Source organism: Leguminivora glycinivorella, chromosome 5 (genome assembly GCF_023078275.1).
Source record: "Leguminivora glycinivorella isolate SPB_JAAS2020 chromosome 5, LegGlyc_1.1, whole genome shotgun sequence".
Taxonomy (NCBI): Eukaryota; Metazoa; Arthropoda; class Insecta; order Lepidoptera; family Tortricidae; genus Leguminivora; species Leguminivora glycinivorella.
Genome location: NC_062975.1, coordinates 10296387 through 10312922, shown reverse-complemented (window position 1 = coordinate 10312922; position 16536 = coordinate 10296387). Strand labels below are relative to the sequence as shown.

Sequence of the window (16536 nt, the reverse complement as noted above, 5' to 3'; positions counted from 1 at the left end):
GTACGATGTTCTCAATTCATATTTCATAGAATATTAAAGAACGGTTCATACTTAAAGGTGTATTGGGATTATTCCGGCAGACTTTTGGGCGAATTGAGATTAATGATTTAATAACCGACTTTAGACGCGGAAAACACAAGGCATGAATCACGAGTTACGAAGTATAATTGTTGAGATTTATTTATCTGTTTAATGAAAGCTTGATAAAAAAATGCCAGGTTTAATTTAGTCACAGTAAAAATTACTTTTTTTTTTTCATTTCTTGCTTTTATCTTATGGGGCCCATGTCATAAATGTCTAAAATAAGTGTAAATAACATAATTACCGTTTAAAATTAATCTATGCACACTTTACTAATAAAGCTAGCCTGAAAATTATGACGTCATCAGCAGAGGGCGGAATTGCTCATGGCAAAAATCAAACGTCAATAGAGTTGGAATGGTAAATTTTATCGACATTTTCAGCTATCGATAAATTCAGTCTCCTTTTACATTTCTGACTTTAAACCTCTTTGATTAGCTATTCGACCATTTGATTTTGACCTCTTGGATTAGATTAAAAGTAAATTGTATTGTCTTACAATTACCATTTCTGTCACTAGTCCTTTTGAAACTAATTCAAGTTTGAAAAAAATGGTTAATCCAAAACGAAAAACAGTCAACAAATGGATAAAGAAGTATCCTTGTCGTACTTACGTCGAAAACAACTCAACAATATACTGATAATTTCAGTGTAATCGATAGTCGATAGAATTTAACGTTCCAACTCTATTGACGTTTGAGTTTTGCCATGAGCAATTCCGCCCTCTGGTCATCAGCACGGGAAGCATGGTCGCGCGATAGACGATAAAATATCAGGCCATCCCTATCGCACTTACAAATAGTGCGATAGGGACGGCCTGCTATTTTATCGTCTATCGCGCGACCATGCTTCCCGTGCTGGATTGACAAAGTTAAAGAAGGTCAATGCAAACATTAGGAAACGTGTAGGTAAACTGAATGCATACCTGTTATGGAATTATAAAGAATAAAACAATAATAAATGTATTTTCTTAACAAGCCCATTATTATTATTATTATTTATTTTAGGTAATTACAAACATAAATCTCTAATTAATTTACATAGTATCGTTAAACCAATAAGGTTTGTCTCGATACCTATTCCATTCCGCGGTAGATGTTATACAATGCAACAATCCCTAGGTCCCTATAATCATGTTGTGCATAAGTTCAGTTAATAGTCGTGTGTACCACAACACGTATAATAAAGTAATTTACTCAGTGAGCAAGGCAAATAATCGCCTGTGAAGTGATTCTCCTTACACTATGCTTAATTATAAGGATGTCTACACGTTCGACGTAATCTTTATTTAAGTACAGTTAATGATGATTCCTGTACTTAATGCCTACTTACTACAAATTATAACATTCTTTCAAAGTTAGTACTTACAGATCGATTGTATCGGCAGTGACACTGATTTTCACCTATACCTAATCTTATGGACATGACCAACAGTAATGCAAGCGACAGCCTTTGGAACTAATTGGATTCCATAAGATAGTATCTAGATACAAAATGAGGGCAGCACCAGTCGTGCACATAGCGAATAGACACTGGGAACTCCTTATGCTCGATGAAGCTCGTCTACTGGGTACTAAGGAAAGGTATTTTTGAGATTACTGCTTACTAGCTTTTCCCATCTCCATCGCACGTGTGATATACATGTTACGTAGAAGCATCCATTACTCTTCAAGAACGTGCGATGGAGCACTGTGTAGTGCTAAATTAACAAAATGAATATCCCAGGATTAGAAGAACACAGACAGACCAAAACTTTTTTATTTTGACAGTAACTCTCTATACCTAATACTTGATCCTCTTTGGTTGTAGACAGGGTCACTAACCGACTAGGTTAAGAGTTCATTCGTATAAGACCCTAATAATACCTTCATGCACCCACTGGACTATCAAAAGGCAAATTACTACGAAGGAACAATGAAGCTAGTTTTGCTAATGTATGGTGATTTAAAATGCTACCTGGGATCCCAAATAAGGTTTAGTCATTTTAGCACAAAGGTATTAACGTAAAGACGTAGATGTAGATATTCACGTCATTGTTTTTCCCAGACCCAGTGTTTGGTGCCACTTTAATTGTCAATTTGTTATTATAATAGGTTCTAGGGAAGTTGTAGGTACCTAAAATTTAACCTTTTTTACAGAAACGTCTGCGAGCGATAGACGCAAAATATCACACTGCTGTTTTATAATTAGTATTATTTGGAGCCTGTAGTGTCCCACTGCTGGGCAAAGGCCCTCAATTTTTTAACTTATCTCTATTCAAAGCCTTGTCTTGGCCATTCCTTAAAAAAGGGGTCGTTCAGCCATCGCTGACAGGGTCTGCCAGATCCCCGATTTGATTTTTCGGGCTTACACTCCGTGGTGAATCTGCCCTACAACTCATTAAGCATCCGGCAGACGTGACCATCGATAATTTTCGTCTCGGAGCGCATAGATAGATGACAATAAATAATTAGACAATGACTTTAATACTTTATTCGTTTAACATATAGGTACGTTGCAAGATGTTCAATAATGACTACATTGATGACAATGTTTAACTAGGAGAATACATAACTGTATTGTGATACATGAACTCGGCATCAAAACGATGACATAATTCACAATAATAATATTCCCATAATATCCTGACCTGAAATATGTGACTACGCACCATGTTGCGGAATTTCATTAGAACTGTTTTCTTCATACCATGCACCTGGTAACATTGTATCTGTCAAGCTTATGTCAATTTAGTTAGGGCGCGACTTACGCGACTGTAATTTAAATCCTTTAGCTGTACGTTCCCAAAAAATAGCGTGAATCCTGTTTCGTAGCAGAGACTGCTACGGAGTGCTACGAAAATGCGTTACGTGGGGGATGAGCTACGAGCCGTGTATCTTGGATAAGTAAGATTACGTTTAGTTAGATTAGAGTATATTTAACTTTAAACTAAGGTCAGTGTCGGGAAGACCGTCTACCCAGAAAGACCGTCTAGAAAGAAAGAAAGAAAGAAAAAGACATTTATTCAGTACAGCACACATACACAGGACAAAATGGTGAAATTAAAAAAGAAAGAAACAGATAGTAAAAACAAATACACAAAAACATTCGAAGAAAAATTATATACACACAAAACAGAAAATTACACTTGTGTGTCCAGCAATGTGTGCAGTAGGGAAAAGGCTTTGACTCAGCATGTTGTTGCAAGACGCCGGCGAGGCGAATCGCAACGCTGTTATTCTGCCAAGGCCTGAGGGAGTGACTATTTTAATTAAATAAAGTAAACTTAACTAATCTAAACTAAGAAATAAACAAATAGTAAACGTGTAAAAAGAAACATAAATATTTAATTAAGTGATATATGCAAACAAGAGAATAAATAAAGCATTATAAGTGGGCAATGATACTATTATTGTAATATGAATGTGAAATATAAGGGCAACCATTTAAAATCTAAATTAAAAAATTAAAAAATGAGACAACTACTGTGCAGCGAGTCCAGGTTATAATTGAGTGCCTAAAAGTATTTGACGCAGTTTCTGTTTGAAACCAAATTTAGAACCGCAATTTCTAATTGGAGGGGGTAAGTCATTCCAACATTTGGTAGCCTGGAACCGGAAACTACCGCGGAAAGCAGCACATTTATATTTCGGCGCCATGAGCGGCTTCAGGTTAGCTGTACTACGTTCGATTCGCTTTTGTTGTCGCCAAATTAACTTCTCTGACAGATAAGACGGCTTGCCGTGTTTAATTACACCAAACAGAAGAGAAGCTAAGTGGAGGTGTTGCCTTTGTTCCATCTTAAGCAGCCTTGCACTGGACAGGTAAGGTGAAACCGATGTCCGTGGGGGAATGTTAAAACAATAACGGGCACAAGCGTTTTGTACCTTTTGAATTAACTTTTGGGTTTTCTTATACAAGCACGGACCGATAACGGTATCACAGTAGTTAAATTTTGACAAAACGAGGGCTTCGCAGAGTTTAACCCTCATGTCCACTGAAACAAAATGACGTAACCCGTAAAGCAATTTCAACCTATAAAAACAGTTACGAACCGTGTTAATGACATGTTTCTCGAAACGTAGGTGACAGTCCATTAATATACCTAGATTCCGAGCTTCATATACTCGCTCAATTGGGATACCAGCAATATGGAGATTAACGTCACACTCTGTAAACCCTGAAGTTTGTTTTTTACTCCCCAGCACGAGGAATTTGGACTTGGCTGGGTTCAGGACGAGCGAGTTTTCCTTAGACCACTTAGCTATGTTTGAGAGATCTTCATTCATATGTTGGATTGCTTCTTTGACTGCATGTTTATGAAAAGGGACCATTAACTGCAAATCGTCAGCGTATAAATGATATTGGCAATTTTTAATACTGTGTATAATATCGGCTGAGTATAATATAAATAACAAAGGGCCAAGAATAGACCCTTGGGGCACTCCTCTTGTGACAGGCTGGGAGTCGGAAAATGTGACCAAACCATTAGACTTCCTTATCTCAACAAGTTGCCTGCGGTTAGAGTCTACTGAATATAACTTTTGTACCTCCGAAGGTATACCAGTTTTTCATCCTCAATCCATTGGTCTTCAATGACTTCAATAGATATCCCTAGGACGAACACTAGTTAACAAAAAACTTGATTCGTGTTTCGAACTTGACCATCGAGTTCAACAAGGTTACGCAAAAAATTAAAATAAAATAGAAGCAGTTGGAATATGTTAATAGCAGTTGGTGCATGTAACGTGTTAATTTAGTAATCGTTTTTCCTGTCTAGTACAATTAATGCTCTTAAAACGCGTTCAATTTATTGTTTTGTGTCCTGAAATATGTAACTTCGAAATAATAAATGTAGTCGGAAAGACCGGCATATAAGAGTAAGGCACCTTTTTTAGGCTTTATGGGAAATAAGTCGAGTTTAAACGGGTGTTGTAGCACGTTGTAGGTTAATTTTAATAATAAGTTTCGGCTTTGCTTTTGTCTGGACCTGAAAAAAGAAGGTTATCAACGTCATTTACGGGATATATGACGGTCTTGTCTTATAAATAGAAAAATGCTGATATGTTGAAAATATCAACGGTATTTGTTTTAATATCTATGACATTACTCCCTGTTATTAGATAATATAACAATGAACATGATTTAACTAAAAAACTCCCGTGAGACTCATACATATTTAAAAATATTTTAAGCGGGTTACTCACGTATTAATACACGGGTATGCGTCGCACTCTCGACATGTAAAGGCGGGGTCGCTACTCTTGAGAAAGGTCCTCGAAATTGGATCGAAACATGTCGAACGCTATATCGACTTAATACGTGAGTAACCCGCTTAAAATATTTTTAAATTAACATGATTTTGATACTTATTTCCATATGAACTTACGCGACAACGAGCACTAGACGGTCTTTCCGTACTCAGCGCGAGGGGACGGTCAACCCGCCGAGCCTTAGAAAAAGTGATATTTATCACATAAGTTTACTTTAATTCACCAAAGTATTATAAAAGCTGTGTAGAATATAAAATTTGCTAGCCCATAGGACCATGCGGATCATTCCAGACTACTTTAATAGTTTAATTTTATTCACTCAAACCACCTCAAACTTTATTTCAAATAAAGTATGCCGGTCTTGCCCGTACTGACCTTATTGACAACGCAACGCAAGGATCAAGAATTGAACACATATTGTAATGATATTTTAGTACACAGCCGCTCAAACAAAAAAAAAGACTTACATTACAAAACTACTACTTATTATTTCAACCAAACCTCGTGTTAATTCACTTATAAAATATTAATTGTCTACAAGTATACGCCATACGCTTAAATAAATAAATTCACCTAATATAAAGAAGGTAGTTTGTTATTAAAGTATTGGCATACTCTGCGCCTATAGGAATAAAAGCAATAACAGCATAGGACCCAGCCAAAAACACCTGAAATAAAAAAAAAACATTAATTAGTGTACCAACATTTGTCAGTTTGCCAATGGTTGACGGTACGATAGTACTCTTTATTGTACTGTGATCTGTAGTGCGAAAAGGGTTTCCTTCGTATTTTTCCAGAAATGATCGTATTTTTCATGCTAGTTCAGTCAATGTCAGTACATTATGTACCGAGACTGACTGAAATAGCATGACACTTTCGTACGTTTCCGTAACAATACGAAGGCAAACTGTAATGCTGTGTTACTTTTTTAAATAAATAAATAAATAAATTTTAGGTACATTTGTACAAAATTCCTTCTGACACTGAGTGCGCCATCGTACTCCTCATACATCTTTTAATAAAGTTTAAATAAATAAATAAATAGGAATTTCATTCGATTCACACAAAATAAATATACGTCAACATACTACGTAATTTCGAATACAATTTCAAGCTCCATGCAAATCGATGACATTTGTTATAACATATTACATAGGTGTAATAAAACTTAAGTTACTTTGTTGTCAATACTTAGTACTTTACGTACCTACATACGCACGTGGATCGGCACGCTTAAAGTTGCTTTCAGATGCAGCGAATGAACCGCGTAAGCTCAGCATGTTTGCTATAAGCTGCGCGACTAAATAGCGAAACTCGTACGTGGCTCGCAAAAAGCGCGCAATGAATATCAAACATGCGAAACTCTCGCAGTGGACTAGCTAAGATAAAGACCCACCTATGCACAGTGAACGAACGATGCAGAATGCTGTTTTCGATCAACATTATTATAATGAAACGTGCTATGTTGATATTAAACTGCTATGAATATGATTTAATTATTAATGTATGGTTAGAAGTACATACCTACCTACGCAATACTAGTCAATAATCGCAAATACAGGCGTATATATGCCATGTAAAGACGTTAGATTAGAAATGAGGAATTTAGAACAACACGCATATTAATCGTATACCTTTAAACGAGCAATTCTTGTATGTTTATTTATATATATATGTCGCAGGGAAATGGCCAAAACAGAGATTTCATCAAATCACTAAGGGATATAATCAAATCACGCAGGATCTCAAAATGGCGAATCCATTTTATCATTTCAGTCATTTGACTAAATCTCTTACTCTGTTTAGTGAAATCACAAAATCTACCAATAGACACGCCACGTTTTGTCATTTCACTAGATTTGTTTAGAAATTTGATAAAATCCCTGAACCATGTCAGTAAGTTGACGAAACGCGCTTATAAAGTAAACTAGTTTTATCATTTCGCTAAACAAGTTCAGTGAGAAGACAAAATGCTTTACTTCACTTATTCTATTTTTTTTTCTTATTTATAGAAAACAAAAACTCTTAAAAACGGATTCAATTTTACCATTTCACTAATCTAGTTAAGGATTCAATCAAATCAAGTGACAAAGGCAAGAGTCTAATAAATCTAATTGGATATAAGTATTAGATTCTTGGCTTTGTCATTTCATGAAACCAGTTCAGACATTTGATCAAATCGCCAGTTGAGATTTTATCATTTCCCTAAATTTGTTTAGGGAGGAGGTAGGGTAGGGCAGTAGGAGGTAGGGCATAGCGAATGATATTCCGCTTTGTGTGGTAGGGCACAGCACAGCGGATATCGTCTCGTTCGAATCTAGAGCAGAGCCCAACTGGGGTAGTACCTCCGCCTTACAGAAGACAGCAGCCAAATAGCACTAGACCCTACTCATAGTGTTGTGTTCCTGTCGGTGAGTAAGGTTGCCAGAGCTCAACGAGGGTGCGGTGTGCTGATGACGGGAGGACTTACAGAACTAACTTGTTCCGTTTATTGTCCTTTGAGTCGTCGGCAACCCGAACCCTCCATGGAACTTGTACACTCCTTTTTGCTGTGTACTTAACACAGCAAAAGGGAATGTACAAGTTTCTAATGGGGTGGCAACGCGCATGTGACACTGTTTGAGTTGCAGGCGTCCATAGGTTACGGTGACCGCTTTACATCAGGCGGGCCGTATACTTGTTTGCCACCGACGTAGTATAAAAAAAAAAAGGGAAATGTTAAAACTAGTTGATTTGTGAGTTCGTTTCGTCAACTCACTGTTGCGGTTCAGGGATTTTATCAAATCCCTAAACAAATCTAGTCAAATGACAAAACGTGGCGTGTCTATTGGCTGATTTTGTGATCTCACTAAACAGAGTCAGGGATTTAGTCAAATGACTGAAATTTTCTAGAGAAATGATGAAATGGATTCGCCATTTTGACATCCTGCGTGATTTAATCAAATCCCTTAGAGATTTGACGTGTCAAATTTAACGGAAAACAAAAAAAAACACGACGTAAGTATATTAAATTTTATGGTTTATGGTTACTATATTTTATGGTTTAAACGGAAAAGAAATTCCCGCTACACTACATGGCATCTAACGCGGTTTACTCGGTAATTTTCCAGATTATTTTGAAGTTGCGATTATAGCCAGGTGTCCGCCAAGAAGCAAACCCGGGGTCACTTGACCAGTGACACAAACGCGGCAGGTATGCGCGGCTACCGTTTACTTATATATTACTTTGTAAGGACGTGGCAAACGGGTGTTACCAACACATATACACCATAGATCAAGCAAACGCGTCTACTTAGCGTGCCACTGCCAAGTGAACTCAGTCAAAACGACTAGACTACTCACAGTTTGCAGCTTTAGCGCGTCGTTTTATTAAATTATAAAAAATGCCTTGTTACGTGATTATGAACACTGAAAGAAAACTGTTTCCTATCATCTTCTATCTAAAAAAAAAAATTAACTTATTTCTTCTATCAAAATAATTATAGTTCTGTGGTTAACAATGAGCCAGTACAGAGGTGTTCTGACCAAGTTCTGATTCACGATAAAATTGTTCACGAATAGTAGCCAATGCAGCCTATGCTGCCAAGTACCTCCAAGACGCGTCAAACGGGAATGACACATACATATGTATTACATACATCACGTCTATGCCAGAGGGGTAGGCAGAGATCACGGGTTTCAATTTCCTACACACCTGACAAACCACTTCAACTTCACTCACTTTAATAACGTTTCTCATAACATGTTTGCCAGTTTCGGGTACTACTGACCTGGGTACAGAGCCAAATGCACAAACGCATACTATTATTTTATGCTACCTCTAACGCTCTTCCATATTGGCGCGCAGAGCCAGACTGCATTTCGATCGTCTGGTATCTACGATGGTCTAGACCGGCTGGCCTTTTTGAAAACGACTGCGAATTCAGTCGAAATTATATGAATTGTCTTATCTTTACTTTTGAAATCATTGACGTCTACGTAAATGACGGACGGGTTTTTGTGGGTTTGCATTAATTCGCCGGTCTGTCCGTGGTCGCGTGTTCGAAACCGTGTAAAAACATTTTTATTGCACGTGCTTTAGAGCAGCTTTTCGGATATGTGTGAAGAAGGCTTATTTTCGTAGAACACAAACACTAGGTAAGTGTATAAAACGCCTACTTGGATAGTTTTCTCAATTTCCCGAGAGATGTCGCTTTTCCTTCTGGAAACTAGCGAACGGTAGTGCATCGAAGTTTGTTAAGATATTTTTATTATTTTGTATTCAGTGTGATTTGTGTGGATTAAACATACTTTTGTTTATTATTAAACTGGGTGTTTAATTTGAAGCTCTTCCTTTTCGAGGCCAATGTCCAAGTTAAACAATAAACATGGTCCTCCGAATCGGATAATAGAGCAGTTTTTGAAGTAGTGTTAAAGTGCGGCGGAGCCTTTCTTCGTCCAAAGAAGGAGAAGTTCAGTGAAGCAGCGCACAGTGGCGCCACCTAGCGGCGTCCAGGCTGAGTCACCGGCGGTGCGACAAGAGCGCATGCGCCAAGAGAAGGTCAACGAAGAAGGAGCTTTACGTCATCAGTGTCAGTGTTGTCAGGGTTTACCCTTGAATCGCCGACAGACACTTGTTCGAATATTATTTCAAAGACAACGTTTCAAATAATTTCATTTCATCGACAGTTCATATCATAGAACAATCGACACAAGTAAAATCAAACCGTAGACTTTTATTTCGTAGATAACTTACTCCGAGTATACTTTACATCGTGGTATTTCATTTCGTGTTTTTTCATTTCATTTTGTTTTACATTAAATACAATTCATTACGCATAATATTATTTCAATTATGATTCTTTCTAAAATTGTACAATTTGTAAACTGTTTGTTTGGTCACAGTTCTAACCTAACCCAAACCTACTCGGTAAGCTGGTCGTTTTTGTGTGTGGTCACAGTTCTAACCTAACCTAAACCTAATTTAAAAGCCATTGGTTGTAGTGTAGGTCGCAGTTCTAACCTAACCTAAACCTACTCTGTAAGCTGGTCGTTTTTGTGTGTGGTCACAGTTCTAACCTAACCTAAACCTAATTTAAAAGCCATTGGTTGTAGTGTAGGTCGCAGTTCTAACCTAACCTAAACCTACTCGGTAAGCCGTTTGTTTCTGTGTGATCACAGTTCTAACCTAACCTAAACCTACTCTGTAAGCCGGTCGTTTTTGTGTGTGGCCACAGTTATAACCTAACCTAAACCTACTCTAGGATTTAAGCCAATGGTCATAGTTTAATTATGGACGTAGGTAAATATGTGATGTGCCACGATAAAATCGACAATTTGAAGTTTCCTAGAATAGAAACATCTATTAACGTGTAGTACGACAAATGAGAAAGTATTGTAATAATCTAATAATACGTCGAATAAATGAATTGCGATGTTTTGTAGTTCTGCTATTTGAAGTACTTTGAAACGAATCAGCGATGAAACAATATTCGTTGAATAGTATTTATAATAACTAAGAAAATTTCAAATAAATAGTAGTTGAAACAAAATTACTCGAAACAACTTTACTCGAACTAAACTTTCGATGATTTGTTGTCGATGAAATGATATTCGATGAAAAGTTTGTCGGCGAAACAAGGGTACACCCATCAGTGTCAGTGTTGTCACGTTGTCAGTTCAGTGAGTGTGTCAAGTGCAAACTATAAGTACATTTATTTAATTTTCAAGCAATTTTCAACCTTGTGTAAAAGAATTTATTTTGCTACGGAATTTTGAACTTTATTAACAAGAAGAAATTTACTTTGAAAAAATTCGGTTATTTACATGGACATAGAAAAAATTCGGATATAGTTTGTATGCAAATTAGACTTAGAATAATTAGCTAGATTAGTAACTTAGAACAATTCGCAAAATCCTGTTGGAACGGGGAATCCATGCCCGATTTTGCTAAGTGTTTAAAAAGTTCAAAGACTTGTAAAATTTTTCAAAATGTAAAATGTCAAAGACTTGTAAAATAATTCAAAATTTTTTTATATATTGATTTAGACTAACACGATTTGCACTCATAATTTTAGAACAAAACGGGACTTAATCGCGTAAACACTTACATTTATATTAGGCCCGACGTTTCGAACATCACATTATGTTCGTGGTCACGGGTAGACTGGCGAGACCGTCTACCCGTGACCACGAACATAATGTGATGTTCGAAACGTCGGGCCTAATATAAATGTAAGTGTTTACGCGATTAAGTCCCGTTTTGTTCTAAAATTATGAGTGCAAATCGTTTTGTTCTAAAATTTTTTTATGTCAAAGACTTGTATACAAAATTTTCCAAAATGTTATAATGAATTTTTTATTTTATAGGTAGTATTTTTAAAGAACATATTTAACTTAATAGTTAAATTCAACTCTGTTTTGTCGGAAAGTTAACGAAATTCTAACATCATGGATGCGTTACTAAATTATCAACTTGACTTGTCAAGTCGAATAACCAAGGCGCGAGTAAATTTCAAAAAGTCTCCGAAGTCACGTATAACTGAGAATTATTTAGAAAGCAGACTAGAAACACTAGAACAGAATTGGTCTTAGTTCAGACAAGGCCACAAGGAGTTAATGCGTACTTATGATTTAGAGCTTTTGAAAACAAAAAGTTACGTTATACAAGATACTTACGACCAAACAGAAGATGAATATACGAATTACCGATGTGAACTTAAAGATGGTTTGGCCGAATTTGTTACCTTTCATTCATGTCAATCAAAGGCCACCACAGAAGAAAGTGTGCCGGCTAGAGCAAATTCTGTCAAACTTCCTAAATTAAGCATTCCTAGATTTTCTGGGAAGTATCAAGAGTGGATGACATTCAAAGACTTATTCGTGTCTATGATTCACAACAATAGTGCTTTAGATAGTGTACAAAAGCTACAATATCTTAAGAGTTACCTCACAGGAGAGGCAGAACAATTGCTGCGCAACATTCCGGTTTCCGATTCAAATTATGCTCGGTGTTGGAATCAATTGGAACAACGGTACGATAATAAAAAATACTTATCGCATTGCATTTTAAAGCGTTTGCTAAGCCAAAGAAACGCAACTTCTGAATCTCCTGCCTTTTTAAAGGATTTGTTAGATACTTCAACCGATTGTTTAAGCGCACTATCTAACTTAGGGATTGATGTTTCTACGTGGGACATTATAGTTATATACTTGCTGACACTCAAACTGGACCCAGAATCTCGCAAGCAATGGGAGCTAAACGTAGCAACCAACTCAGCTTCTGATGCTTTGCCTACTTTCGACCAATTCAAAGATTTAACAAGCCGCTATAGAGCTTTAGAATTCGTCGAGCCCAAAAGCTTTAATAAATCTCCCAATGCTTACGGAAAACCTGGTGATAGTTATTTGAATAAACCAAATGCGCTTCATGTTGCCAACACGTCCTCGTCATCCTCTTTACCATGTGAGTTTTGTTCTGAACCTCACAAACTATGCTTTTGTAAAAAATTTGCAAACGAAGATTTTGACAAAAGACACGATTTTGTAACCAACAATCGACTTTGTTACAACTGTTTAGGTAGTAACCATGCGGTTAAGTTTTGTCAAAAAGCCACAAGTTGCAGACTTTGTGGAAGGAAGCATCATTCTTTGTTGCACCGAAAAGATTTCTCATCTTCCACTGCCCATTCACAGAAGGTAGGTCAGGCAGCGGAAGAGGCCTCAAAGGAAGCCACACATATCGCGACAGTAAACACACAAAGTGAGTCCACACCGATAGTCAATTGTTTTGCGACAGAGATAGTGAAAGAAGTTTTATTAGCCACAGCCCTTGTAAAGGCTGAGTCCAGAACAGGCGATTGTCAGGTGATTCGTGCATTCATAGACCCAGGCGCACAGTCTTCATTTGTTACTGAAGCTGTGGTTCAAGCTTTAGGTTTAAAGAAAGTTCCCATCAAAAAATCGATTACGGGGTTAGGGGGCGAACCTACTTCTGCTGTGCCTAAATACACAGTAAATTTAAAAATACATTCGCTCACCGATCCAACATTCAATCTTGTAGTAGAGGCATATGTTTTGAACAAGGTCACTAATTACCTTCCAGGCAAACAAGTAGCGTTCCCGGAATGGTTGAAAAGGAAACAGCTGACGTTGGCCGATCCGACTTACAACATACCGAACAAAATTGACGTCCTTTTGGGAGGAGAAGTCTACTGCAGGATAATTGAAGATGGAGTACTTAAAGGTCTAAACGGTTTTCCACTATTACAGTGCACCACATTCGGGTGGATTATATCTGGTACAGACGGTTCAACGAGTTCAAACGAAAATGTGACAGTTTTACATACACAAGTTAATGATGATGATATGTTGAAAAAGTTCTGGGAAATGGAATCAGAACCAAAAGATCACTCCAAACTGCTTACAACAGAAGAACAAAGGTGTGAAGACTTCTTTGCATCTACAACAGTGAGAGATGAAGAAGGCAGATATGTCGTAAAACTGCCACTTCGCGACGATAAGATCTGTAAAGGAAATTCAAAGGATATAGCAATTAAACGATTACACAGTTTAGAGAGAAAATTTGAAAAGGACAATACACTTAAAGCTAGATATACGGAAGTGATAAAGGAGTATGAGCAACTAGGTCATATGGTACCTGTAACGGAACCTGGCCCCGTAGCCGAATGGCATTTCTCCGACGCCAAACGAAAGCGATACGCCGCTGGCTCTGTCGCGCCAATACGCAAGCGCGATAGAGATAGATATCTACTAGCGCTTCGTTTCGTGAGCGTTTCGTGAGCGTTTGTGCCATTCGGCTAGCCACCCTGATCACAAACTTAAGGACGCTATATACTTACCTCACCATGCTGTCATTCGCGAAAATAGAACAACTACGAAGGTTAGAGTCGTGTTTGACGCTTCATGTAAAGACGACAAGGGTATTTCGCTGAATGACATACTCATGACAGGACCTACGTTGCAGCCAGATTTACGACACCTAGTTATGTGTTGGAGACAGTATCCCGTCTGTTTAGTTGCGGACATTGTAAAAATGTACCGCATGGTGCGGGTGGCTGAAGATGATACTGACTTCCAACGTATAGTGTGGCGAGAAGATTCTGAAAATAAGATCAAAGATTACAAGTTGCTAACAGTAACATTTGGCACGTCCTCAGCTCCATACTTGGCAGTAAAGGCACTGAATCAAGTAGCCTGTGATCATAAGGACAAATATCCCATGGCTGCACCTAGAGTTCACAAAGAGTTTTATATGGATAATCTAATGACCGGCAGTGAAACAATAGAAGAAGGGTTACAGATTTACAAAGAAATGAAATCCTTATTGAACGAAGGAGGATTTATTTTACAAAAATGGGCTAGTAATAAACAGGAATTGTTAGATCAAATAAATAAAACAGAAAACAAACAGGTAGCAAATGAAGGAGAAAAGAACAGCCTGGAATTAAAAACGGACAATATAACAAAAATCTTAGGACTTACCTGGAACAGAGATGAAGATGTGTTTCAGTACTCAGTAAATTTACCGCCGCTTTCACCACCTGCAACTAAAAGAAAAATTATTTCGGATGTGTCGCGTTTATTTGACCCGTTGGGATGGTTGGCCCCGTGTGTCATAGTAGCAAAGATTTTTATACAGCGATTGTGGATAGCAGGAATTGGATGGGACGAGGAGCCACCAACAGATATATTAAAAGATTGGATAACTTACCGTGAACAGCTAACCAGTCTTGAAGATTTCCGTATTCCCAGATGGAATAACATGAATGTTAGCGACACATTAGTAGAGTTGCACGGCTTTAGCGATGCCGCTACTGCTGCATACGCAGCTGTTGTATATCTACGGGTAGTAAAGGCTTCAGGTGAGATTCGTGTTGCTTTAGTTGCTGCTAAAACCAGAGTATCTCCTGTAAAACAGGTCTGTATACCGAGACTGGAACTATGTGGCGCAGTACTCCTCGCTAAACTTCTGAAGGAAGTTGCTACTGTCATGAACATACCCAAACACAATGTGAAGGCATGGACAGATTCTACAGTAGTTCTTGCCTGGATAAACAAGCATCCGAGTAATTGGAAAACTTTTGTGGCGAATAGGGTTTCGGAAATACTTACCACTATGGACTCATCGCAATGAACTTAATGAGCATAACTTGTGGAAATTTGGCCCCAAGTTTTTATACAATGAAGTGATCAGTTACTCAAAACTCAAGGACAACGAAACTAACCTGGAAAAATCTACAAAGGTCCATTTAGGGGTTGTAGAAGAACCTATTTGGGACAAATATTCATCGCTGAATAAACTTATTCGAGTTGTAGCATACTGTAGACGTTTTCTTACTAAACGTGGATTGTACAGAAACCGAGAACACACTAAACATCTACAAAAATGGGAATTAGACGAAGCTTTTACAAACTGTGTCAAATTGTGCCAATTAAAACGCAGAATTCAAAAATGAGATAGCAGAGATCAACGAAAACGGTTGTGTATCTACGAAGACATCGAAAATTCGTTCTTTGTCACCATTTCTCGAAAACGGTATTTTACGAGTTGGAGGTCGACTAGAGAATACATCAGATTCTGAAGAAACCAAACATCCGATGATCTTACCGTATGATTCACACTTGACAAAATTGATTGTAGCTGACGCACATATGCGCACCCTTCACGGAGAACAGAGAGTTGTGTTAAATTATTTGAGGACAGCTTATTGGATAATAAGAGCAAAAGATTTGGTGAGACAATATATTCGTAAGTGCGTTCGCTACATCCGTTACAAAGCCAGAATTCAAACACAGATGATGGGAAACTTGCCTGCATCAAGAGTTACTCCAGATAGGGCATTTATTCGTAGTGGTGTCGACTATGCAGGACCCATTAATCTAAGGACATCAAAAGGTAGAGGACACCGTTCATATAAAGGATACATTTGCTTATTTGTGTGTATGGTCACGAAAGCTATACATTTAGAAGTCGTAAGTGAGTTGACATCGCGTGGATTTCTAGAAGCTTTCAAGCGTTTTATCTCTAGACGCGGTCGGTGTTTAGAAATGTATAGTGACAACGGGACAAATTTTGTCGGCGCCGCAAGGGAGTTAAAGGATTTATTTAACTCTGAAAAATCTAATATGGTTCAAGAGATAGCCGAAGTTTTGGCTTCAGACGGTACTACTTGGCATTCCATACCGCCTAAAAGTCCAAACT

The 16536-nt window shown here is 37.7% G+C and overlaps 1 protein-coding gene across 1 annotated transcript; it reads left to right on the top strand.

Annotated features, from left to right (window-relative positions):
• The first annotated feature begins 1575 nt into the window (after window positions 1-1575).
• On the top strand, window positions 1576-15468 carry LOC125226503. Its single transcript, XM_048130485.1, has 5 exons — window positions 1576-1664; window positions 9777-9904; window positions 12487-12777; window positions 13417-13967; window positions 14299-15468. The coding sequence occupies exons 1-5, from the start codon at window positions 1576-1578 to the stop codon at window positions 15466-15468; spliced, it is 2229 nt and encodes a 742-aa protein (XP_047986442.1).
• The last annotated feature ends 1068 nt before the right edge of the window (window positions 15469-16536 follow it).

What these genes read in the sequence shown, in the direction of transcription:
- LOC125226503 (XM_048130485.1), top strand. Translation starts at nt 1,576, where the DNA reads ATGAGGGCAGCACCAGTCGTGCACATAGCGAATAGACACTGGGAACTC. An exon ending in AGGAGCTTTACGTCATCAGT is followed by an intron (nt 9,905 to 12,486) that starts GTCAGTGTTGTC and finishes TATCTAACTTAG; the next exon opens with GGATTGATGTTTCTACGTGG. An exon ending in CTCGTCATCCTCTTTACCAT is followed by an intron (nt 12,778 to 13,416) that starts GTGAGTTTTGTT and finishes ATTACCTTCCAG; the next exon opens with GCAAACAAGTAGCGTTCCCG.